Here is a 25,370-nt window from a genome sequence, read left to right on the forward strand (position 1 = left end):
CCACGTGCAAGAACAGTGAACCTGCTAGAACAGGCATCATGAAATTAGGAACCATGAGGCTAGAATCTGTATCATGCAGGAAACATACTTAATGACACTAGGCTAAATGAAATGACGATAGACTTCAAATGCTTGAAGCCCTGTCATGGAAGAAGGAAAATAATGCCTGTTTTTTCAACAGAGACCAATGAAATTAAAAGAATGATGTGGGCGTAAGAAACAAATTTAAAGCCATCAAAACAGCTGTGGGAAGGAACTAGCTGCCTGCCCGAACCTTAAAGATGGGAACCCTCAGAGTCATTTCATGTAACCACCCACCCAGGGATTCCTTACCCTGGCTCATTCTAGCCATGCTCAGGAAGATGATCTGATTGTTCAGAAAAGCATAGGGCAGAGCAGTGACATTTGGAAGAAACTTCAGGGAAGCAGGGATGCTCCTTAGGCAGTGAACATATGCATCAACCTGGCTTTTCCCTCTCAGTCACTCAGAAGGGATGGGAAGAGAAGGGTGAGAAGAGGGAAGAGGGGATGTCTGCATTCGCAACTCCCTTCCAGGTCTATTACTTCTATCCTGATGTCACTCAATATTATAGAAAGCAGTGGACCACATAAAAACCTGGCAATAGTTGATCCTACTGGGCAAGGAATAGTCAATAGGCTCTAGAGGAAGGTTTCCCAACTTCAGCATCACAGACATTTGGGACTGGATACTTCTCTGTTGTGACAGAAAAGAACTGTAGGAAGTTGAGCAGCATCCCTAAGCCTCTACCCACTACATGCCAGCAGTACCCCTCCCCTGCCCTGCCGCCTCAGTTGTGACACACAAAAATATCTCTGGTCATTGCAAAATATCCACCAGGGCAAATCTGTCCCTGGTTGAGAGCCACGGCTTTAATATAGCTTTGTATATGAACATCACACTTACCTGTTGGCCAGGGTCTGTACCTCCACATGCTTTTCTCCATAGATGAACTTATAGCTCTGAATAAAGGAGAGGTATGATTTGGGCGTCACATGGGTAGAACGTCGGAATCTCTGGAAATAATCAACACACTTCTCGGCCACCCCATCCTGGAAGGAGCCCATGCATTGGACCACCTCCTTCTTGATTTCCAAACTGCAGTCAATATCATAGGAAGCGAGGAAGTGCTCAGACACTAGAGAGCATAAAGATGACAGTGTGTGAAATATGAAAGTAAGTTACCCTTTTAAAACTTAACTGTTTACTTCTAATACTTAGACATTTCTTAGGAATGCAAACCATTTTTGTAGCCCCAGCTAGCTCGATCTATGTCAGCATTTTTGGCCCCAGGCCTATAACATCAACAATTTTATTTTCTGTTTTATATATAAAACTATAAAAAACACTTTAAACCTCTCATCACTCTTCGTTGTCTGGTGCTTGTGCAGAGACATCTCTTCTACACAGCTGCAGGTTCTGGTCAGCAGCCAACCGGTTTTATGGCTTACATCAGGACAAATGGTACAAATAACTCAGAAATCAGTGTCCACCTGGTACTCATATTTAACAATGCCATTTATTTTGTCACTCAGAACCTGTCATACCCTTAGTTCCCCCCTGGCTCTGACTCCATTTGGCATGTGGAAACGCTCATCACTAAATTTTTTTATGCCGGAGTCATCTTGTTCTTAAATGTGGCAGCTGGTCATTTGTGGTCAGTTCTAATTTACAGTATTCTTTAAGAACGTTTGGGTAAAAAAGTCTTCTGTTGGAGACCTTTACCTTCCCCATAGTGCCTAACGGGGGACCAATTCTAAGACAGCCTTCCCTGCTATGGGAATAGGCTCATCAATCACCACGTACACCGAATGCCTGTTGCAGAGCCACCACAGAAATGGGTGCCATGGAATGAAAGAGGAATGTGAAACTGGGTATCAACCCCAGGGAATTTGTAAGAGTCACACATAATGCAGTTAAAATTATCACAACCATTTCTATGCATCTCAGAAGAAACAGCCTATGTATGTAAGTATTGTAAAGAGAAATATGGTCAATAAAATGGGAGAAAAATGAATCAAGTAAGCAAGGCTTAAAAAGGCAAAGACATAACAATAGTATTTATCACCATCAGTACCCAATCACTAAAGTACTTAAGGTTGTTATTGTGGGGCTGTATTTATATTTATGTAAATAATAGAGAAAATTCATCAGCTTGGTTACAAAAACAGTTTACCATACACTGAAAGGCAATAATTAAGATAATCAAAAGTCACATTTTCTCATATAAGTTAGCCAACCAGTACCAAGAATGGTTTAAACTCTAAGAAGTTCAAGTCTGGGCACTGGAACCATAGAACAATTCACACTTATGACACATTTTGTGTAGGTGTTAACCACAATGGCTGCGGTGTCTACCATGCGCCAGGTATGATACTAAATGCTTTACTTGGCACTATGGGATATTCTTGGGGAAGTGCCTACTTTCTGAAAACTTCCTTGTGTTTATCACATAATTATTTTCTTCCTTCTTATGTGAACAGAGAGTATCAATAATGGTGACCTTATTCTTTATGTAGCAAATTGTCTTTTTGTCTCTCCAAAAAGACAAAGAGAATAAAATCAGGATGGACTCTAAGTATATTTTTCCACAGACCCAGGCTCTCTGGTGCAGGAAAGGTTACAGAAAGAAACAGACCACTCCCTCTTAAGAGTGACCCGTGCCTGCTGAGATTCAGTCAAGAGGCCAGAAAACCCTCTGTCATCTTCAATATCCCGTCACCAAGGCAGTAATGCCAGTTTTGGAGCTACCTCCCAGCATTTTACAATATAAAGTAAAGCATATTTTTCTTTAAATGATTCATCAACAGAGTCAGTCCATTTAAATTCATACATATAAAAAACTCACTTTTTTTTCAAAGATATTTAAAAGTTACTAAAATTACTACCAAATCCAGTATCAGCCCTAGGGGCTTCTTTAAATAGAAAAACTTTTCTAATTTATTATTAAGAGTATTAATAATGTAATACTTTTATTTATTGGAAATATTTCTTATGATCCAAATGAAATGCTAACACAAACGAATGATATATTTCTTTCTAGATGCAGCTGGAGACAACAATTTAATTCAGAATCCATATCCTTAAGGCAACTAAAATAATAGTTTTTCTAGAAACCTTGTTGCTAATTTTCTAAAAAGAATAAGTAACACTGAAATCCCTAAGTGTATAAGTACTTGTAATCCTCACAGATGCTATTCTTTCAGGATTACATTATGCAGGTTACTGTTGGGTGTGGAAACGTTGATTTTCCCAACAAGATTTTCTATTTATTCAAGAAAGAAACCATGTCTTATGTCTTTTAATTATTTTATCCATTACTATGACTAGCATAGTATCAAATATTTATGTAGTATGCAGGCTGTAAATAGACTAAATTGGAGCTATAACCACAAAAATTACTGGTTATCAAAAGGTTTAAAAATAATTAAATGTGCAGGTAAATTATGTAAAGCATCAGTGTTATAGATACAGGAGGTCCAAGAAAATGGGAAAATTTCAAATATTCTCAAGAGAACAGAGGAAGGTTGAAGAATGTGATGTATCTTGATTAAGCCTTGGAGCTTGCATACATAAAAAAGATGGAGAAGAATATTCTTGGTAGACGGACTTGTGTGAAAAGAAAAGGATGACTAAAGCATGTTCAGAGGGCAAAGAGGTATATCCAAAGTTGAACTAGAGAAAGACTGCAAGTGATCAAGGCCATATTATGGAAAGATGATGAATTTCTACACAGTCTGATCCATTCGTTCAACATCATAAGTATCAAACACCTGTAGCTGCTGAAATTGTGAACAAAGGATGTGTAGTTCTTGACCTCATGGGAGTTTTTAGTCTTGTCAGACATTAATTTAGTCTTTAGTCTAGTGAGCATTAATCAAATAAATAACACAACTAGGTACACAAAATTACACACTGTGGTTAATCCCAAAAAGAAAAACCACAGAGTGCTATGGAATGGATAACAGGGGACCTGGCTTAGTGGGGAAATGGGGGGAAGCAAAGGAAGATTTTCCTGAAGAGATGACATTTAGCTGAGCCAGCATTATCCAGACAAAGCAGGAGTGGGTGGGGAGAAATGGGAGGAGGACAGCATTGCATGGAAAATAACCGCAAAAAAAAAAAAAAAAAAATTAAAAATTAGCATATTCAAGGATCCAGGAAAACAGAGCAGGAAGGAAAAGGGACCTCAGGAGAGGCTGGGGAGGTAGGTAGGGTCAGCTCTTCCCAGCATGAAGGTCATGCTAAAGGCTGTGCTTTTTCCTAGGAACAATAGGAAGACACGGAAGGTTTAAAGCAGAAACAAATGCACCTGTATTTGTGTTTTTACCATTTTTCTGTCTGCAATGTGAGATGGATGGCGGACAGGTGAAAGAGGTGAAGAGATCATTAGAAAGCTATCTGGGTTTTCCAGGTGAGCAGCAATGATAGCTTGGCCTAGGATGTCAGTGAAAGGGAGATAGATGACTTGGTGATGGGTAAGACTTGAGAGTTGGAGAAAGGGGAGGTGTTGACAACAAAGGGGTCTCAGGTTGCCTAGTTTGATGAGCGATAATGGCCCTTCCTGAAAGGGGGAGAGATTTTGAGTTTCAGACATTTTGAGGTTAAGAAACTTGTGAAGCATCCATAAGAATGGACCAGGCAGGCAGTTGACTACACAGATTTCAAGCCAGGAGACAGACTAGACTGGAGAAAAAATTGATGGCACATATTATAAAGGAGGCTGTGGATGAGTTTTCCTGGGGAGAGACTCTGGAGTATAGAATTGAGTCTGTCTTGCGTCTGTTGACAAGTCTGTCTTGTCTTGAGTCTGTCCAATAACATCATGAAGCTCAATAAGTACATTCTGAATAAACGAACAAATAGATTCATGCATCAAGGTCGGGATATTTGCTAGTGACTGAGGATAAAGAAAGGAAAGTTCCTCTGCCCTCCGTGTAATCTTGGTTTGGGTTGCTGTGATAAGATTTAAAAGAATGGGACAATGAGAAATTAACAAAGGAAGGATCAATAAGACCTTTGTCTACAAAAGAAGAGATGACTGAAATAGGAACTTAATAAAAAGAGCTTCATATTTAAATCATCTTAATTATGGCATATTACAGTATCTGTCACCTGAAATTGTTATTTTTATTGTTAGTGATAATACCTTACAGAGCATTTTATGAAGTACTTGCATACTGATAACTGTATTTCATAATAAACTTTAACACAGCTCTGAAATACTCTTGATCTGTGCTCTGCATGTATATCCTACTTGAGTTTTAAAATCTTACCTCCAGTTATATTTAAACTTTTATGACACTTTAAATTTTAAATCACTGGTCTTTTCTCAAACTTTACAAGACAAAAGACAGAACTGTGCTGTACATTTATTTCCCAAACATGTCAAAATAGTCTGTGTTTAAAAGCCACAGATTGGAAAACTACTATTGTCAATAGTGATGCACTAAGAATAAAACTTCCCCAGTAGATAAGAATTTGTTTTAAAAATAGGTAATTGATAGATGATCAATAAATAGATGATGGATAGATGGATGGATGGATGGATGGATGGATGGATGGATGGATAGATAATAGACAGATAATAGATAGATGGATAGATAATGGATGGATAGATAGATATTAATAGATAGATATTTAGATAGATAAGAGAGAGAGAGAGAGAGAGAGAGAGAGATAGATAGATAGATAGATAGATAACCTAGGTTTCAGTCTCAGTACTGATCTTACTAACTTTCCCACCTATGGCAACCCTCAACTTCACGCTCTTCAGTTTTTCCTTCTCTAAAGGGCATCTCTTGGTTAATCAGTCATTCTCAGACGGGGTACCACAGAGCTGTAGAGGAAATGGTGAGGGCAGCAGAAGTGGGGAGTAAGAGGATGAGGCTCCAGAACACTTCCCCTCACAACCCCCATCCACTTTTCACTGTTTTATCTACCAGGACTACTTGTAAGGTATTACTGGGAAATAAGGTTCTTCTGCATAAAACATTTTTAAAAGTTTGAAAACTACTGTCCTGAATCAGGGTTCTCCTGATGTTCTGATGTAACAGGGATGAGACCTGGGTATCTGCATCTTTTAAAATATCAACAGACAATTTCTCACCAAAAACTTTCAAAGAAAACAAAAAACAAAAAGCTAAATGTATGCTCTCTAACCTCTCCTCTACTATTTTTATGTTCCAATTTCATTTGCAAAGTAAGGAAGCACTAATGATCCATGGCATGGAAGATCAGAAAGAAGCAGAAGCAGCAAAGGGTCCAGTCAGAGACCATGCTGCTTAACATCTTTTGTCAAGGACAGAAACCAGCAGAGAATTGCTGGATAATGTGTTCCTCTTTGATTCTCAGCATTGCAGCCTTGAGAAGGGAATATCCAAGAGATACTTGGCTTTAACTACTCTTGGACTAACAAACCTACTTAAAAAGAACACAAATGCTGTCCGTGAAATTAAACTTCTGTGCCTTCCTGTGACATCCTGGAGCCACCCTGGAGATCCAACTGAGGCAGAGACTTCAAGCATCCCTGAAAAATCTAGAATCCTTGAACACTAACCCAATGGGATACAAACTGAATACCATTCTCTAAAATCTACACTCTGAGAAAAATTAGCTACCAAACAAGAAAGAGCATCATGTTATAATAGAAATTCTCAAATATTGGACAGAATGAGTTACTCAACTCAGCAGAGAGACAGCAAACAGCAGAGAATGTAAGTAAGTACGTAAACACTATAAAGCAGAAGCCTGGCATAAACATTTCCATACTAACCAGCAACTAAAGCATCTTTGGGCCATCGGCTGAACCAGTCAATTGTGCATCCTGAAATTAAGGCAGGGAACTTCAAAGCTCTGTTTCGAAACTTCTCCCCCACTGGCGAGAAGCAGAGTACAATATGAAGGTTCTGTCGGACCCGACTCATGAAGTAGTCGTGCAGGTTCTCATTGGTAGGAGGGCACTTGGGGAATTCTTTTTTCATGACTGACACCAGGTCGCTATTAATTTCATCAATTTCATCTCGTGCAAACAGATTAGAGACCTTAAAAAGAAGTACAAGCATGCAAACTCAGAACACACACAGGAAAACAGATCAAAATGTAGAGCTTAATACATAGAATGTCTTTTCTCCGTTTGTGTTCTTGAACTCACCTATCGAAAATTAACTGAAAGTTTTCAAGATGAAATACACCACGTTTTAAAATAAACAAATGATTCTACTATTAACTGCAAAGTTGTAGCTCTGGGAGGGAGTAAACGGACATGCCAAAAATCTAATTAGCTTTCTTTCTAACTTTGCTCTTCTGTTTTTTTCATTTGTTACTTGGAACATTCACGGATGTTTTAAATGCCTAGCTCCAAATTTTGATGTAGAGTTTTATTCTTCAAAAACCCAATAGAAAAACCCATCCTTCATACTAATGACTTAATACCCATTCCCAATAGCACTTTTCATGCCATTAATGGAAGAAAATATGTAGAACTCTAAGTTGAAGGAAATCTGAAGGGATAAAACACATAAAGAATAAATGAATTCCTACCTCACCTGATGATAAAATATTGTTCATATATTCCAAAAATGACTCATCTTTAATCTCATTGTCTGTGAAAATAAAAGTGATTCCTTTGCCTTGCTGACCAGCCGTTCTATACAAAACCTTCAGATCTTCCATCAGATTTGATGTGTTGTAGGATCTAAAGAAATATTTTCATTTTGTCATTAGCCAAAATGTTTTCATGAGAGGGAAAGAACCTTGTAACAATGCATTATGCCATTTAGCTAACAAAAAAAAATGCTGATTTTGTTCCATCATATAGGTATGTGTTCTATATGAATGTTACTGATTAATTTTTAAAACTCCACATTTCACAAAAACATTATAATTAATGTTTTTGCACAAAAAAAAAAAAAAACTATACTGAAAAGTCAACCTGGAACAAAAATAAAATTTTTACCACAACCAAATGTCATTACATTTCAAAATGCATCATTTTGAAAATTTTTTGACCATGATAATAGAAAAGTCAAATTCAATTACTGATATTTGATTGGCAATGGGTATCTGAGATGACAATTCACAAATTAAACTAAATAAATGCAAGCTTTGGTTATACAGGGTGGGTGAGATGCCATGCTATAAACAACGCCTTCCTCATCCTCCAACACCATTATCATCATTGCATGTTTGTATTATACATAAATGAGCTTGTTTTCTGAGCAATCAGTACACTGTATTAGAATACCTGGAAATGTTATGAAATATCCCACTCTGAAGGTTCTGTAACTACCCAAAGTGATCTTTAGGTGGAAGTAAACCTACAATCAAGAAAGATTAGAGAGTTCCCACTGTGGAGTGCTACATTATGCCAAAAGTATAAATAAAATTATCCCAATTCTGGAGACTTAGACTTACTAAATTATTATTCCTACTTTAGTCACTAAATAAACTCAGAATTCAGAGTGCAAGAGCAAAGAGCCATCTGATTTTTTTAAAACTAGTGAATACTTAACTCTACCTTTTTCTAACTTCTGTAACCTATACCCTAGAATTGGAAATATCACAACCATGCATCAATACTTCTAGAAGACACCTAGAGAAGTGAGATCTAAGAGATCAGAAAACAAATACTTCTAGAAGACACCTAGAGAAGTGACATCCGAGAACTCAGAATACAAATACTTCTAGAAGACACCTAGAGAAGTGACATCCGAGAACTCAAAATACAAATACTTCTAGAAGACACCTAGAGAAGTGAGATTCAAGAGATCAGAAAACAATTCAAAGACACAGCCTCCAAAAAAAAGAAAAGAGAAGAAAGAAAGAAAGAAAGAAAGAAAGAAAGAAAGAAAGAAAGAGAAAGAAAGAGAGACAGAGAAAGGAAAAGGAAAACATCGCACCCAGCTTCTTGTGATATGGGGAAAATTTTCAACCCAGTCTCTTGGATCTCAAGGGCCCACTGCCTCAAATAATATGACCTAAGACACCTAACAAATAGTCGTGCTTCCCAAGTGAGAGGCTCTTGCATCTCAGCCTTAGCCACATGGCTGTACAAAGCCTTTAGAAGTTTGATAACATCTTGAAAGCTATGAAAAGGAAAGAAAGACCCTGGCCCTTCGTCTCATCAGTAATGGATCATTCCTGGTGTGACATGTAGAGGAACTAGTCTGCCACAGTGAGAGTTGTGGTTGAATACACTGGCTGCGCCATTGTGGTGCAGTAAAAGTCACACCAGACTAGAAACTGGAAATCTTACAATCAATTCCCAGATAGATCGAAGAGGATGGGCAAGCCATAGCCTCTCTGAGCTTCAGCTGCAAGATGGGCTACTGCTATCTGTCCTACTAACTCATGATGTTCTTTTGAAGATCAAAGTAGCTCATGCATATAAAAGTGCTTTGAAAACTATAAGGTTTTATACAAATGTTAGGAACAAAAATTGGATTCCCATCCCTTTCCTGTACAAGTTGTCTTTTACGTAGCTTGGTTCCTAACCAAAAACTAGAAGAATCATATGCAACGTAACTAGAATTATTTCTCTCTGTCCCAGTACTTGAATTAAACAGTAATCTTTGGGTTTATTCTCCAAGAAGAACCCTATAGGTCAGACAAAACACAAAGTGTAACAATAGCTTAAATATGTGAATCTCCAAACCCAATGCTTAGTAACTTCCAGCCTTCATCCTAGCAGGTATCTATGGGCCTCCCTCAATGAGACAGGTCAGCAACATGTTCTGCTCATCAGTGCCCGACCTCTTGCTCCTACACCTAGAGATTAATGTCAAATGATTTTCAGCCCAACCTAACTTCCCAAACTGGCCTCCTGGTTCTAACCTTATCTTGGCTAATCCTGAAAAATCTGTTTCAGCTCTCCGAATCACCTCTGTGTATCTCTTCATGTTCACTTTTCATGTGCTAATTATGTTTTCTCCCTGCACTACACCCACGTCTGTGGTCAGCTCCTCTGGCTTTCCCTGTCTTGGTAAGTAGCAGCACCATCTAGGTAGTTTCCCAAGCCAGAAACCAGGATGCACCAAGCCCTGAAGCTCCAACTTCCTGATGATCTCTTCCATCTCCACCCTCTATTCTCCATTCTCCCTGCTGCTACTCATGACACCATCATGGCTTGCCCAGACCCCTGAAACAGCCTTATAACTATTCCAATTTAGTTCCGTCTATTTTCTGTACATAAAATGTACTTGACATGTCCTCCCTAGGGGCAACTCATCAATGGTTTCCTATTGCTCTGGGATGAAGTCTGGCATTTTATGATCACTTTAAAAGGCCTCCATTTCTCTTCCATTTCCACTTGCCACCCTACACTGTACACTCTGCAGTATTGAACTTCCTCCAGGGCTGACTTCACCTGTGCTGATTCTTCTGCCTGGAACACACTTTACTGTTCTTCAGCTCTCAGTCTTCCCATATCGAGGTTTCAGTTTAATCACTTTCTCCAGGAAGTCTTTTCTAATCATCCCCTAGACTAGGTTGGGAGTTCTTCCCTCAAGCTTCAATAGGATTTGGTCTGCATGTATTTCCTTACCATGGATGGTGCCTATGAATCACACCTTGTTGGGTGAGTTGGTTGCTTAGTTGTCTGTCCCCTTGAGTTGCTACAAAGTCCCTGACAATACAGCTAGACTCACCTCGCTCACCTACTGACAATACAGCTAGACTCACCTCGCTCACCTAGCCAGGGCTTAACACATAGGCAGCGTTCAATAACTATTTTGAAACGTTTGAATGAGTAAACCAATATTCATCTATTTTTCCATTGTATTAACATTCTTGAAATCTGAATTAACACTCAATAGGGACAATTTTCTTCTGAAATTCACCAAAAGAAGTGCACATAAGACATTGTCATATATAACATAAAGGCAGGGAGGCGGCTACTAAGTAAGAGTTCGAAATATTTCAAAAGCAAATTATGAATGTGAAATGTTTATGGTCTCTGACAAAGGTTGACCAAGGAAGATGATAAGTCAACATTCAAGAAGGAAAATGACTGTGACTCTTTATATGTAAGGGAAATGCATTTGAACTTCAGGTGGCCTCTGAGCACCTTTTATCAAAATCCATGTTAGGTTAGTTAAAATAAAAGCTTGTCACCTCGTCAGAGTGATCTGGAAGGAAATGTAGCCGGCAATGAATGAAGCCAACCTCGTCAGGCTCTGCTTTCCTGATCCACCCACCCCGACCAGGAGGGCATTTCCTCGAGGAGTACGAATGACACGAGAGATCTGTAATACAGAACAAAAAAAGCATGTATCTTTCAACATGTAAATGTTCTATTTTTCCTATTTATTCACTATATGAATGAGGTCTAATTATTATTTTGGAAGATATAGGTGTCTCAAGGTCAGACTGGAGATATATTCGTTGAAGGAATGAGGGCACTTCTGAAACAGAACAGTGTTGGGCTGCATCAGATGGGGTGGGAACCATGGGGTGTGCCTTTAGAAACCAGGAGGACACCAGGGCACAAAAGTCAGCACACAGCCCAGACTGTGCTTGCTCTGGCTTTTAAAGGAGATATCTATCTCTATGTAAAGGGGACTTTGAGGACTCCTGTTAGTTGGTCCGACCTAATAGGGTATGATAGGAAGGAGAACAGAAATGTCAGAACAATGTCTACCCTTGGCATGCAGGGCATGTGGTTGATTAGAATATCCTCCACATTTGAAAAGCGTTCAAATTTAAATTGAAGGGAAGAAAACCCCCCAAAATAAGGTGATATGCTTTGGCTGTGTCCCAACCCAAATCTCATGTAGAATTGTACTCCCATAATTCCCACATGTTGTGGTGGGAATTACCTCCCTGTGGGAGATAACTGAGATAACTGAATCATGGGGGCGGCTTCCCTCATAGTGCTCCTGCAGTAGTGACTAAGTCTCAGGAGATCTGATGGTTTTCTCAGGGGTTTTTGTTTTTGCATCTCCCTCATTTTCCTCTTGCCGCCGACATGTAAGAAGTGTCTTTCGCTTCCTACCGTGATTCTGAGACCTCTCAAGCTATGTGGAACTGTAAGTCTAATTAAACCTCTTTTTCTTCCCAGTCTTGGGTGTGTCTTTATCAGCAGCATGAAAATAAACTAACACATGTGGTATAGATGTTGGGATTTTAAAAAGAAAGAAAATGAGCATAAACACCCTCCTATTACTTGGCAAAGACAGTGATACCTAAGGTATCTACCAATAAGTGATTATAGATTGGCGGGGTGGGGGGGCACGTCACGCTGTTCAGTAGCCCCAGACTATTCCACAGCCCCCTTGTGGCAGAAGTCCATGTTTATTTGGCTTCGTTTGTGTTGAATGGACTAATTACACCATCAGTCTTCCAAACCTACCCAAGAGAGACTGAGTATAGAATTCCCCTTGATGTTCTTTATACCTTATGCGAGAACTGTTTCTCTTTCCCTCCTAACTGCAGTTTGAGCCTAGGGGTATCACTGCAATGTCCACTTTTCTTAGAAGAGTGATAGAGGCTGGGCAAGGACTGGAAGGGGTCACTTCTCCACGGCCAGGGAACCTTCCTGTAGTCACTGGGGCTCTGCATTCTGCCAAGGTTTTGTTAAACATCCTTTCTCAGAATTCCCTCACTAGCTGCAGTATATTCTACTCCTACTGAAAATATGCCTAGTTTTGCATTACTTTCCCCAGTTTAGTGTGAACCTTGGAAAAAGGATAACATGTTTTCCATCTCTAGGTGGACCTGAGAACCTGCAGGACTGGCAAGTGCATATGCCCTGTTTTTCCAGCCTCCTGCTTGTCTCCTCTATGTGATTCTTGCCAAAATCATTGTGAGTGGAGAGGGTCATATATGCTTCTTCAGATTTTCCCCTGACACAGCTTCAGGAGGGAAAGACGGGGCAAGTAAGGAGCTACTGGAAGCCACACTAGAACATTCTGTGTCTTTTCTTGCTTGCCGCTTTTCAACCATCATCATTTCCTTTGTTTGATGTGGGTGGATATATCAAGACGTTGTTAATTAGGTATTAAGGAATCTTCATCCCAAAACCTTTACTTGGAACTGGGCCAAGGTCTTATATTAAAATGTTCTATTCTCAGTTTCCAACAAATGGTAAACGCGCAAAACATATCTGACAAAGGAACAGATACATGAACAGAGAAGGCTTGCAGAGCACACTCAAACCTCATAATCTAGTTAAATCCAGTGAGACCCTCAAATACAGCTATTTTGTCCTGTTATACGCAGATTGTGTGATGGAGATATGCATTTTCAATTTCATCAGCGAGTATTCAAAAATGAATAATGTCCACCCTGCCCCTCAGGAGCTCACACTGGAACAGGGGACAGAGGCTGGGGTCATGAGCCACGGTGAGCACTGGCACAGAGACAGGAGTGCTGGCAACCAGAGGAAAGAATGCCGGGGAACCATCCCCGCCTGGGTGAGGTAAGTCTTAGGTGCAGAGCTGGACTTTGACCTGGATGACTAGAAGTATATCACACAAAGAAGGTGGTGTGCCAGGCACGGGCTGAGCTGCCTTTTAAGAAGGAGTGAGACACACAAAATCTCAGAATTAGCAAAAGGCCTGCAGTGTCCCCTGAGGTGAGAACTTCAGTATGGGGTATTGAAATATCAGGAAATAAGGCAGCAAAGGATTGTTTAGGACTTATTTAGGGGATGTGATTAAATTCCAAACAATGTATCCAGATTCTCTGTGTGGTTCTCAGCGGTGGACCATCCTGTCAAGACTGAGGTCACTAAGACGGGAACTCACCCTACTACAGTCTAATCTCCTGATAGGGAGACAAACACACAGACAGATAAACTTTCCACAAGGTAGTATGGGTGGGGAATGCATGTTGGGGAGGCGCTCCAGGATCATGATGTGTTTACCCACAAGCAGCCTGTTGTTCTGGTTCACACACCAGATAGAGCATGACTCAGGAGGCTGGCTGGTAAGCAGGAACTAGATCATGCAAAACCATGTACACCATGGTTTGAACTTTCACCAAAGAGACAAAAGAGGTATCACACAGATATGCTGTATTGAAAGAAAATTGAGTTTCTAACAAAGAAAGGAACTAAGAAATAGGCTTGGTCTCATATCATATCCTGTTTTGCTGCAGTTTTTGCCTGCAATTCTGACTCTTGGCTTCTATCGTGCCATGTAACTAGGCCACGTATTTCAAGGCTCACAGCAGCATGACACAGAGTGTGGATGCGCTGTGCACAAAAGATGAGAGAAGACAGGGCCAGCCGGGAAGTGGAGAGAAATGCAACATTTTAGCTCAAAAACTCTAGTCACGGATTCTTCGGCCAATTCCAGAGCAGACAGACAAGAGGCAGAGAGTGAGAGAAAACACCATCGAGGCCCCAGCACCGAGGCCTTCACACCTCCAACATCACACCCAAAGTGTTTCGAGAAAGCCTCCTCACTCTTCATCTGGGCTGCGGATCACGGAGAAAGCGGCAGTTCTGGTGAACCTGCTCAAGCACGACACTTAACATAAATAACTGCATCTTCAGCTTGAGCTATGAAATCCCAGGTCAATCGGATTCTGTCTCTAGCAGGCAGGCAATTTGTCCATTGCCTTTGGTAATACTCATTTAGAAAATACATTTTCTCTTTTCTTTTTCTTCCTTTTAATTATTAAAAATGACATAATGTTTATTCTTCCTGAAACAACTCTTAATCAACTATAAATGAAGAGCTAATTTCAAAATGTTATTTATAGTTGGCTTTGGAAGAATATTTGAGCTCATAATTCAGTACAGATGTCTCAGATTCTGTGAATCCACAGAGTTGCCAAGCCAAGCGCCCTCGTGCTGGGGAGACCCAACTCCTGAACGACCTCTCTGTCTTCCTTCCCTCTCTCTGACTTACTCCAGCCTTGCAGAAATGCTTTTCTCACTTTCTTGCAGGGAAATGGAGCAGGCAGGCAATCCCTATATTCAGCGGAATGGTTGACTAGACAACCTCTAAAACTCCTTCCATTTGTAGATTCAGTAATTTCTAGAGGTGACAATTTGTAATGGTGCAGTGGTTCCTCATGGTTGAACCTAAGTCGTGGAAGACAAGGTCGAATCATTTTCTTTCTAACTAAAAGGATGTAGTCTAGAAAAGCAGTTGATATCAACGAAGTGAGAATATCAACAATGGATTTTAAATGGCATTATCTTGCACTGTAGATAAATTAAGTCACATACGTTTTCAAACAAAATAATAAATTTTACTTCCAACCTTTCAGGATCAACTGTCCTAAAAGTGGATACGGTAATGACTCATATCAGCAGTCCCTAACCTTTTTGGCACCAGGGACCAGGATCATGGAAGACAATTTTTCCACGGATGGGAGGTGGGGGGTGGGTGATGGTTTGGGAATGATTAAAGCACATTACATTTATTGTGCAGTTGATTTCTATTATTATTACATTGTAATTTATTATGAAATAATTATGCAGCTCACCATAATGTAAAATCAGTGGGTGTCCTGAGCTTGTTTTCCTACAACTAGATGGTCCCATCTGAGGGTGATGGGAGACAGTGACTGATCATCAGGCATTCCATTCTTATAAGGAGCGCGCAACCTAGACCCCTCATACGAGCAGTTCACAATAGGGTTTGCGCTCCTATGAAAATCTGATGCCGCTGGAGGCAGAGCTCAGCTTCGCTTGCTCACCTGCTGCTCACCTCCTGCTGTGCAGCCCTGTTCCCTACAGCCCACAGACAGGTACTGGTCTGTGGCCCAGGGGTTGGGAACCCCTTCTCATATGACAAACTAGAATAGAAATTATATTTTCCTGGTAGATTTCATTCTAACAGAATTTTCATCTCAAAGTCAACTGTTTATACACTATTTTTAAATTATTATTTCTAATCATGGTAAAATACACATAATCTAAAATTTACCACTGTAACCATTTTTAAGTATATTGTTCAATATCATTAAGTACATTTACATTGTTGTGCAACTATCAGCACCACTGATCTCCACAACGCTTTTCATCTTGCAAAACTGAAGCTCTGTACCCATTTAACACTAACTCCCCAATCCCCTCTCCACCCAACCCTGGAATTCTCCATTCTACTTTTTGTCTCTGATTTTGGCTACACTGGGGATTTAGATGAGTAGAATTATACATCTTTTGAGTCTGGCTTACTTCACATAACATAATGTCCTCAAGGCTTATGTACTATTTTTTATAGGATATTCTTTGCATGATACAAAAAGATGCAGACTTTGCCTGTGCTCTGAACTCAGATGTCAACCATATTCAGCCTCCGTGGTGAAACCATGGAGCTGGAAGCTATATAGAAACACTGAATAAAATTATCACATCACACATTTAAAGTACACAGGCTCTTATTTCAAGCCTATAAGGTGCGACATGTTGCATTCAGCTTAGAAATTAAATTGGAATATAGCATGGAGTCTAATTTTAAACTGAAGATTCTCCTAGGAAATGAAAATAAAAGAGGGAGAGGACTCTGGCGTGAAACCAAATGTCTGTCACTACCACAAGGCACTACTCGGAGTGGCTACCGTACCTTGACTAAGTGAACCATGGCATCTGCAAAGAACACCATGTCCATGCCAGCGCCACGGATGCTGTCATTATACAGCTGCAGGAACATATTCAGACGCTGTTTTAGGTGACTAAAAGATTCAATTGGCTCATAAATTTTAGGCATTTCAGCATCAGCCTCTTCAGATGTTTCACCTTCGGTGGGAAAGAAGAATCAGTTAAGTTTCTTCAAATACCTGCATTTTGCCTTCAACCTAAATTAATGCAATCAAAGCTCTACAGCCTAACACTGAATAACATTCATTTTAAGCAAAATGCCACAGTGTGCATTTTGCAAAAACAGAAGAAAGAAAACAATAGAAGCATTAGGATTTTTGTGATCATATGCAGTCTCTGTACTTTCCTATCTAGCAAGTCAATTTCAAATAATGTTATCGTCATTGAATTGAATTTGAACCCATAACTGATTGCTGGCATTTCAAAGCTCCTCCCAGATATATTAGCTTAATGGTCAAGTGAAAGTCAAAACAGTAGGGACTGAATGTCAGAATCAGCAAGGGAAGTTAAGAATTGCATAACTGTTTGATAAGAATAAAAAGAAAAAATTACTGCATTTACTCAGGAAATTTTTATAATTCACGAATCTCAGTTCAGTGGTAAAAATAGAAGTGACTTAGAATATGGGGTGGAGGGTTGAGAGAAATAGAAAGATAATTTCCTAAATGAATAAACATATTAGATTATTTCACTAGGGCAAGATGTATTAAAATCAATATACTTTTAAAAAAAAATTAGAAACATAAAATATACCAGCTTAACACTTTTACAGTGTTAACTACAAAGCAGAGGCCAAGGTGGGCAGATCACTTGAGGTCAGGAGTTCAAGATCAGCCTGACCAACATGGTGAAACCCCATCTCTACTAAAATTACAAAAATTAGCTAGGCCTGGTGGTGTGTGCCTGTAGTCCCAGCTACTCAGGAGGCTGAGGCAGGAGACTCGCCAGGAGGCCAAGGTTGCCATAAGCCAAGCTTGTACTCCAGACTGGGCAACAGAGCAAGACTGTTTCAAAAAAAAAAAAAATCATAATAAGAAAAAGCTAAATGGGGCATCTATAAATTCACAATCAATTAACATTAGTAGCAGGGGAAAAAAAGGGACACATTAGCTGAATATACCAATAACAACTTGGAATTTCACCGGATACGAGAAGAATGAGTGGATCTTTCAAATCTTAGGGTGTATAATTCTTTTCAATTGACTGTGTCCTAACATAATACTATATTAACCTTTTGATAACAAACAAGGAGATGGTTTAACACAATCATTAAGACTGACCTATCTGCAAAGTTCTCACTAATCAAATTCCCATAGTCACAACTCTCATAAATGCCCAAATCAAGCTTTGAGAAACAAAGTGTCTCAATGACACAAAAGATTATGCATTTGTCTCTAGACCCTCCCTCAGGCCCCCAAAATGCAGCAGTTGTGCTTTGGTCCTTGAAAAATCATAATCTGGTTATTTATCCTTCTGAATTACAGGGAATAAATTACATAAATTTTAATTACCTTGTAAGATGCCCTTACTCTTACAGGATTTTTGTATGTGTTTGACCTGATTAAAATAAAATGTGTCAGCTTCTTTCTGTAGAAGGATCATTCCAATTGCATCGCCAGAAATAAACATTCTTTTGCAATTGTCACTCAGAAACTTTTGACAGATCACACTTACGGTTATCAAATATAGAGAGGCACTGCCTAGTCGTTTCCAATCATTTTCAAGATATACATAGCATGTTTTTAAACATGCTTGTAAAAATCTGCAAATTAACTTAAAATCCATCCTCAGTATTAGAAGAGGTTATTAAATGAAAGAAAAATATTTTTAATTAAGCCTAGTTACTTCTGAGGGGGAAAAAAGTGGAGCACTGCCTCTTTTCATAAGAAAAGTCATGTATCTCAATTTCCCCTGGAACCATAATCACAAAAGCTTGCCCCACATCAGCCATCTCATTCCAATTACATTTAATGACCCTCTCATACATTTGGAAGTTTTCCTTTTTATTTTTAACATTCAGGATGACCTGAATAATAATAATCATTATATTTGCTGCCTTTCATTTAGCAGTGACTACAGGCCATAGACTGCCCAAGCCATTCTACAGATAACATTTCATGGACTCCCCACGGTGCATGTGATGCATATAGTAACACTTTTACTTTTATAAATGAGGAGAATGAGGTTCAAGAGAGTGCCGAGATGCCCAGCTAATTAATGTGTGGTGGATTCCTTCCTCAAACTCACCTCTATCTGCCAGACTGCAAGTCCTGTGCACTCTCTCCTACCCTATCCTGCCTCCCCAGTCTACTTTAATATCCAAGCATGATATGCATAAAATAGTTCATCTTTAAACTCCATGATCATGCATTTATTCACTCATCCTAGTTTTATTGAGCATCTACTATGTCTCAGGCTTGTATCAGTAAAGTTTACTAGAAAGAAACTCAACATCCAAAAACTGAATCTTCTGTCTTCAGATTTCCCTTTAGGGAACACCTTTTGGGGAATTCCAAATTCCACTTCAATAGTTTACCTGTAGCTTCAGGTGCATCTCTCAAGAAGTCCACAAAATATGTGTCAATTCCACAATCCACCAAGAGTTTTTTCTCTTCACCAAACTCCTCCTCTACCAAACTTACTAAAGCCTTATCAAACCAGGTCACGTCACTGGACACTGTGAAACGGTCAGCTATAACACGTTTACATTCATGCTTCCAGAGCTTTAACAGGTCCTATTGAAAGTATAATTAATACGTGTTAGTAATTCCTATTATGCCATAACTGAGAATTCAAGTTGACAGTACTGTAGAGTATTATTCTTCCTGATTTAAGATGCAACATTTAAAAAAGTTAGGGTTCAAATATGTTCAACTTCACTTCAAATGGGTATCATTTAAGTATATTAAGTAGAAAGTAGTCTGTTCATTTGCAGTCTCTGAATTAAGAAGAAAAAATCCTCCAACAATAATATTGAAAATTGCTCTGACCAATCAACAAACTAACATTCTACGTAAGAGTCTTCAGTTTGTGAAAAATTAGTCTTTTAAAAAGACATCTACCTTCATGTGGCCAGAGTACACCATAAGATATAGAACATGAACAACTCTCATGTATACAACTGAAAAATTACAAAGGTGTATTCACTTAACACAAAGTGAATAAAATTTGTGGCAAAAACTGGATTATCTGAACAAAAGAAAGCCAGCACCTAATCCAGATAATCCAAGGCCCAAAGTTAACTGAAAGTTGAGGAAAGTAATTGCTCAATACTCCTGTCTATATAGCAAGAACAACAAATGTATGTGTAAGCTCATTATTTTATACGAAAGACTGGTGGAAATTTCTTAGCTTCGTAACATTTTTCAGGTTACAGATTTTTAAGCCATTGCATTACTAGTGATAGTATGCTATCTGGTTGCCTGAATATAAAAGGAGTTCAGTGAAGTATATTCAATGATTCAGTTAAGACAAAAGTTTAGTATAACATCAATTGCTAGAATTGTTTATGCTGATTTAAAATAAGCATCAAAAATGGATACTTCAATAATAATCTTTGAGAACTGACTTCAACAATTCCATTAATTTGTAAATAACTTTGAGGGAAAAAAATCAAGTTAAAATATTCACGCTGCTAAACAGACTCTCACTTCTCTGTAGGAAGGAAAGTGAGTTTTCCCCAAAATATCATTAACAGACGCTTCTCAAAAGAAGACATACATGTGGCCAACAAACATATGAAAAGAAGCTCAACATCACTGATCATTAGAGAAATGCAAATCAAAACCGCTATGAGATACAATCTCAAACCAGTCAGAAAGGCTATTATTAAAAAACTGAAAAGTAACAGATGCTGGCAAGGTTGCAGAGAAAAGAGAACACATATATGCTATCAGTGGGAGTGTAAATTAGTTCAAGCATTGTGGAATGCACTATGGTGATTCCTCAAAGAGCTAAAAGCAGAACTACCATTTGACCCAGAAATCCCAGGGTATATACCCAGAGGAATATAAACCATTCTACTATAAAGACACATGCACATGAATGTTCACTGCAACACTATTCACAATAGCAAAGACACAGAATCAACCTAAATGCTCATCAATCGCAGATTGGATAAAGAAAATGTGTTACCTATACACCATGGAATACTATGCAGCCATAAAAAAGAATGAGATCATGTCTTTCATGGAAACATGGATGGAGCTGGAGGCCATTATCCTTAGCAAACTAACGCAGGAACAGAAAACCAAATACTACATGATACATCCCTACCCAAATCTCATCTTGAATTGTAATCCCCATAATCCCCACATGTCAAGGGAGAGACCAGGTGGAGGTAACTGAATCATAGGGGAGGTTTCCCCCATGGTGTTCTCCTGATACTGAGTGAGTTCTCACGAGATCTGAGGGTTTTATAAGAGGCTCTTCCCCTTTTGCTCCGCACTTCTCCTTCATGCCATCTTGTGAAGAAGGTGTCTTGCTTCCTCTTCATTTTCCATCATGATTGTAAGTTTCCTGAGGCCTCCCAGACATGCTGAACTGTGAGTCAATTAAACCTCTTTTCTTTACAAATTACCCAATCTCTAGCAGTTTTTATGGCAGTATGAAAACGGACTAATACACCACATGTTCTCACTTATAAGTGGGAGCTAAAAATGAGAACTCATGAACACAAAGACGGAAATGACAGACACTGGGGTCTACTTGAGGGTGGAAGGTGAGAGGAGGAAGAGGAGCAAATAGATAACTTTCGGGTACTGGGCTTAATACGTGGGCGATGAAATAATCTGTACAACAAGCTGCCATGACACATGTTTACCTATGGAACAAATCTTCACATGCACCCCCAAATCTAAAATAAAAGTTAAAAATAAATCAACAAATAATTTAAAAAAGAAAAAACAATCAGCAAGTTTGGTTACCTATATTGCAAGCATCTGGGACAAAGGTGGATTTTTTACATAATCAACACTTGTGCTTAATGAACAGTTTTGCTGATATTTTAACTGTCTGTGTGTTTATATGGAGAAATCCCCTGAAACCCATTTGCTTAATTAATTCTTTAGCTCTAGAAAGGCTTAAAGAGAGGCCAACCCTGTCTTAGCCTGGGCACATAGGCTACGCTTTGGAACAAAAGCATACTGGATTTCTACATAGCATTCTTAGTTTGAGGGAAATTCTTATAACACTGGGAAATGTCATATTCAAGTGTGTGTACAAGTGACCATTTTTCTATTAAATGAACTTTGTAATCTGCTGCCTCTCTTCAATTTTACCAATGTATGTAATTCTTTTAGTGCATCTAGTTACATGGAAAAGAAAAATCATGGATGATTATCAACAAAATGGTTTTCTTTAATTTTGAATATTTATTATAAAGATAATTACTTTTTAAGTTAAAATGTCAAGCTTAAAATATGAAGACTATTATATAATAAAATCCACAGTGGTCGTTTCCATTATTTAGTATAAGAAACATATCTTCTTCTTAGACTGGAAGTGGGAAAATAAAAATTATTTATTTTATTCTATTCGTTAAAAAGTAATTGTGTATATGATGCTCTTAAACACAAACCTAATTGGAATTTATCACTGACATTTTCTGACATAATTTACTTCTTTCATTATGTTAGTTAAAAATGCAGTAAAGAAAAGAATACCCATGCTGAAACATTCCAAAATATGTTCATAGTTCAAGTAAAAAACAAATTAATAAAAATATCTAGAATATATGATTAATAGCAATGTTATTTGTTTTTCTTTCCTCAGTGTCACCTACATTTGGTTCCTTGATGACCTCTGAAGTAGTGTTCAGCATTCCCTGCCAGATCCGAGAAAGATCTCGTAGGTTAAACACATAATGGAATTTTGCAGGGGTAGGAAGCATTTTAATCTTGGTCATCTGCCACAGTCGGCGTGTCAGGGGCACCAATTTTGTGACAGAATCTCTCACTTCTTCTGAGAAACCCCTCTGAGTACAGTAGTAGCCTACCCCAATCACACCTGAAAAGGGGGAAATTACAGCATTTTGATTAGCCATTCAAAGAAATTAAATGAAAATGTAAAGCATTATAGCATAGGGTTTGCACACACGTCATAAACATTTTAATAGATAATCATATACAAAAGAAAAGTAGGTTAATGTTCTCTTGCTTTTTCAAATACAGTATCCCAAAAAATAGATACAGGTTTAAGAAAATGGTATTCAAAACACTGAAAAGTTGATTAAGAAATACTGCTGAAAACTCTGGCTGCACCACTTCAATATTATTAAATGGGTAACAAAGATAAATGTATGAAGTTACCTTATAATAAGATAAGAAACATATTTTTATAAGTCCTCTAAGGTTTCTACTTTCTGTTGTTGCCTTTCCATGCATTATAAAGTACTTTCATTTACTTTATATGTAAAATTTTCCAGGCAATAAGGAATAATTAAAAATGATAACATTCTTTCTGTGCCATTTTACTTTTCCCAAGCTTAGATAATTCCAACCTCTGTTGGTTTCCAGACCTCACTCACTGCTGTGACTGAAGGGAGATTACTGCCATACTTCACTAGCCTGGGGCACCCAGATGACATTTTCGTTTGCCAGAAATTAATTAGGGTAATCCTGATGAGCTTTTTCTCAATAGCTGCTTCAGAAATTGTAAACTAAATACTTAACATAAGTGTGTTCAAACCTTTACATTCTTTCCTGCACAAATAAGTTATAAGTGCATTATCATTACTCGGGTAGGCATACATGGTTACTTATTTGGCTAGTGATTGTTCAGCTAAATTATCTATGAAATACTCCATATTTAATCAATAACTTATTACATTCCAGTAAATTACTCTGAATTTCAGACTGTGTCTAATCTGCACTCTGGGTGCCATTATTTCTTTGGCCAAAATCATTCTATGGGTTGGTTAAAGTATCACCTACATAAACTTTTGACATGGAACATAGCAATCGAGAGCTCAAAACTATGTACCCATGAGGAAACAATCTCATCTGTGGGGAAACAATTTCATTTCTATGTTCATTTAATGTTAAACCTCCTTGCTTAAGAAGTTAGAAACAGTTCAAGAAAACCATAGATGGAAATGATCTACCGAGGCATCCAAATCAGGACACACCTAGAATCGATCCCTACAGGAAATGAAACACTCTGCTTGAGAGTGATAGAGGCTGCAGACCAAAGAGTCACCCAATGCGCTTTCTGTATGGCTCTTGGGTGAAGATTTTCAGGCAGGAACACAAGCAGGTGTTCTTCCTCGTCCTCCCACCCCACGCCCTCTCAATCTTTACTTTACCAAAGATCTTGTCCACGGAAGCATCAGAGGGCAACGTGCAGTTAAATATAGAGAACTGCCTCTTGAGTCTTTGGGGTATGTCATTGCGTCCACCACCAGGATGGATCATGGCTGCCAAAAACTGGATGTCCACGATGTTGGTGAACTCCCCAGGCTTCTCTAGGTTATAGAATCCATTTTGTTCCATCAGCTGCCGCACTATCTCATTCGTAACCTAAGAAAGACAACTTTCAGAATTAAAGCATCATTCCTTTCCATCCCTGGAACCTAACTCCTTGAGTGTTTCCAAAGAACGAACTTTACTGGAATTCAGACATTATATCTTGAAAAAGTAAAAAAAAAAAAAATTTTTAATTTTTAAAAACTATTCAAAGAATACATCAATACCAAATTAAACAAAATGCACAAAAGAATGATGATACCTGGTCTCCCCACTCATTGATTATTGGCATATTCACATCATCAATAAAAACAGTCATCTTCTTTCCTGCAGGCGGGCCATACGTTGTACCCATTCGCTTATCCACATAGCTCTCTATTGTCCTCTGTGAAAAAAAAAAATCAACTGAAACATCTGTGAAAATATCCCCTAAAACATGGTCAATTATTTTAAAAAACAACAAAAACTGGTAACCTTTGAACTGATATGAATTACTTAGAAAAAGCCAAATTTCCCCCCTTAATTCTAACAAATTCTAAAGTACCTAAATTATCTTGTATAACATTCACAAACTTTGAAAATCCAGTTGAATTCGGAAGGAAATGAAATTCTAACCAATATGAATTTGAATGGGATGAGACTCTTCTGTCCATTTCTAAAAATTTACTTTTGTCTTATTAAGCTTCTGTCCGTGACACTATGTTCCCCATTATTCAAAGTCTTGCTAATAGTTTCCCTATAACCAGCAACAAAATTAAACAAGGCTACTATGTGAGAAGCTTCTGAGGTCTGCACTCTGAGCTGCATAGCACATCATGGTCTGAAGGCTGAAACTGGCTGCTGTTACCTGGCACAGCTCATACCCACTCTTTTGGCCAGATGCAATTACACTGATTGAATTCTCATTCCCTGACACAGAGTGAAAAAAGCCCACTTACGTCTTCTCTCTCATTTTTACATTCTGAGCTTAGGTGGTGCAAGAGAAGACCATACTGCACTCTATAAAAAACCTTCCTTAAGGCTGGATGCAGTGGCTCACGCCTGTAATCCCAGCACTTTGGGAGGCCGAGGTGGGCAGATCATGAGGTCAGGAGATCGAGACCATCCTGTCTAATACGGTGAAACCCTGTCTCCACTGAAAATACAAAAACAATTAGAAGGGCATGGTGGCGGGTGCCTGTAGTCCCAGCTGCTCCAGAGGGTAAGGCAGGAGAATGGTGTGAATCTGGGAGGCGGAGCTTGCAGTGAGCCGAGATCATGCTGCTGCACTCCAGTCTGGGTGACAGAGCGAGACTCTGTCTCAAAAAACAAAAACAAAAGCAAAACAAAACAA

General features: G+C 38.7%; 1 protein-coding gene across 1 annotated transcript in view; it reads right to left on the minus strand.

Moving 5' to 3' along the window:
• DNAH5 (dynein axonemal heavy chain 5) overlaps positions 1 to 25,370 on the minus strand; it is a 262,592-nt gene that overhangs the window by 78,232 nt on the left and 158,990 nt on the right. Inside the window, exons 48-56 of the mRNA XM_033178810.1 lie at positions 24,300 to 24,422; positions 23,878 to 24,091; positions 22,357 to 22,580; positions 19,111 to 19,309; positions 16,540 to 16,712; positions 11,132 to 11,262; positions 7,562 to 7,715; positions 6,795 to 7,062; positions 926 to 1,157 (exon numbers count right to left, since the gene is read on the minus strand). Of these exons, the coding sequence (XP_033034701.1) occupies positions 926 to 1,157; positions 6,795 to 7,062; positions 7,562 to 7,715; positions 11,132 to 11,262; positions 16,540 to 16,712; positions 19,111 to 19,309; positions 22,357 to 22,580; positions 23,878 to 24,091; positions 24,300 to 24,422 (1,718 nt within the window). The remainder of the gene's footprint in view (positions 1 to 925; positions 1,158 to 6,794; positions 7,063 to 7,561; positions 7,716 to 11,131; positions 11,263 to 16,539; positions 16,713 to 19,110; positions 19,310 to 22,356; positions 22,581 to 23,877; positions 24,092 to 24,299; positions 24,423 to 25,370) is intronic.

The sequence above is a fragment of the Trachypithecus francoisi genome, unplaced genomic scaffold, assembly GCF_009764315.1.
Source record: "Trachypithecus francoisi isolate TF-2019V2 unplaced genomic scaffold, Tfra_2.0 Lachesis_group2, whole genome shotgun sequence".
NCBI lineage: Eukaryota > Metazoa > Chordata > Mammalia > Primates > Cercopithecidae > Trachypithecus > Trachypithecus francoisi.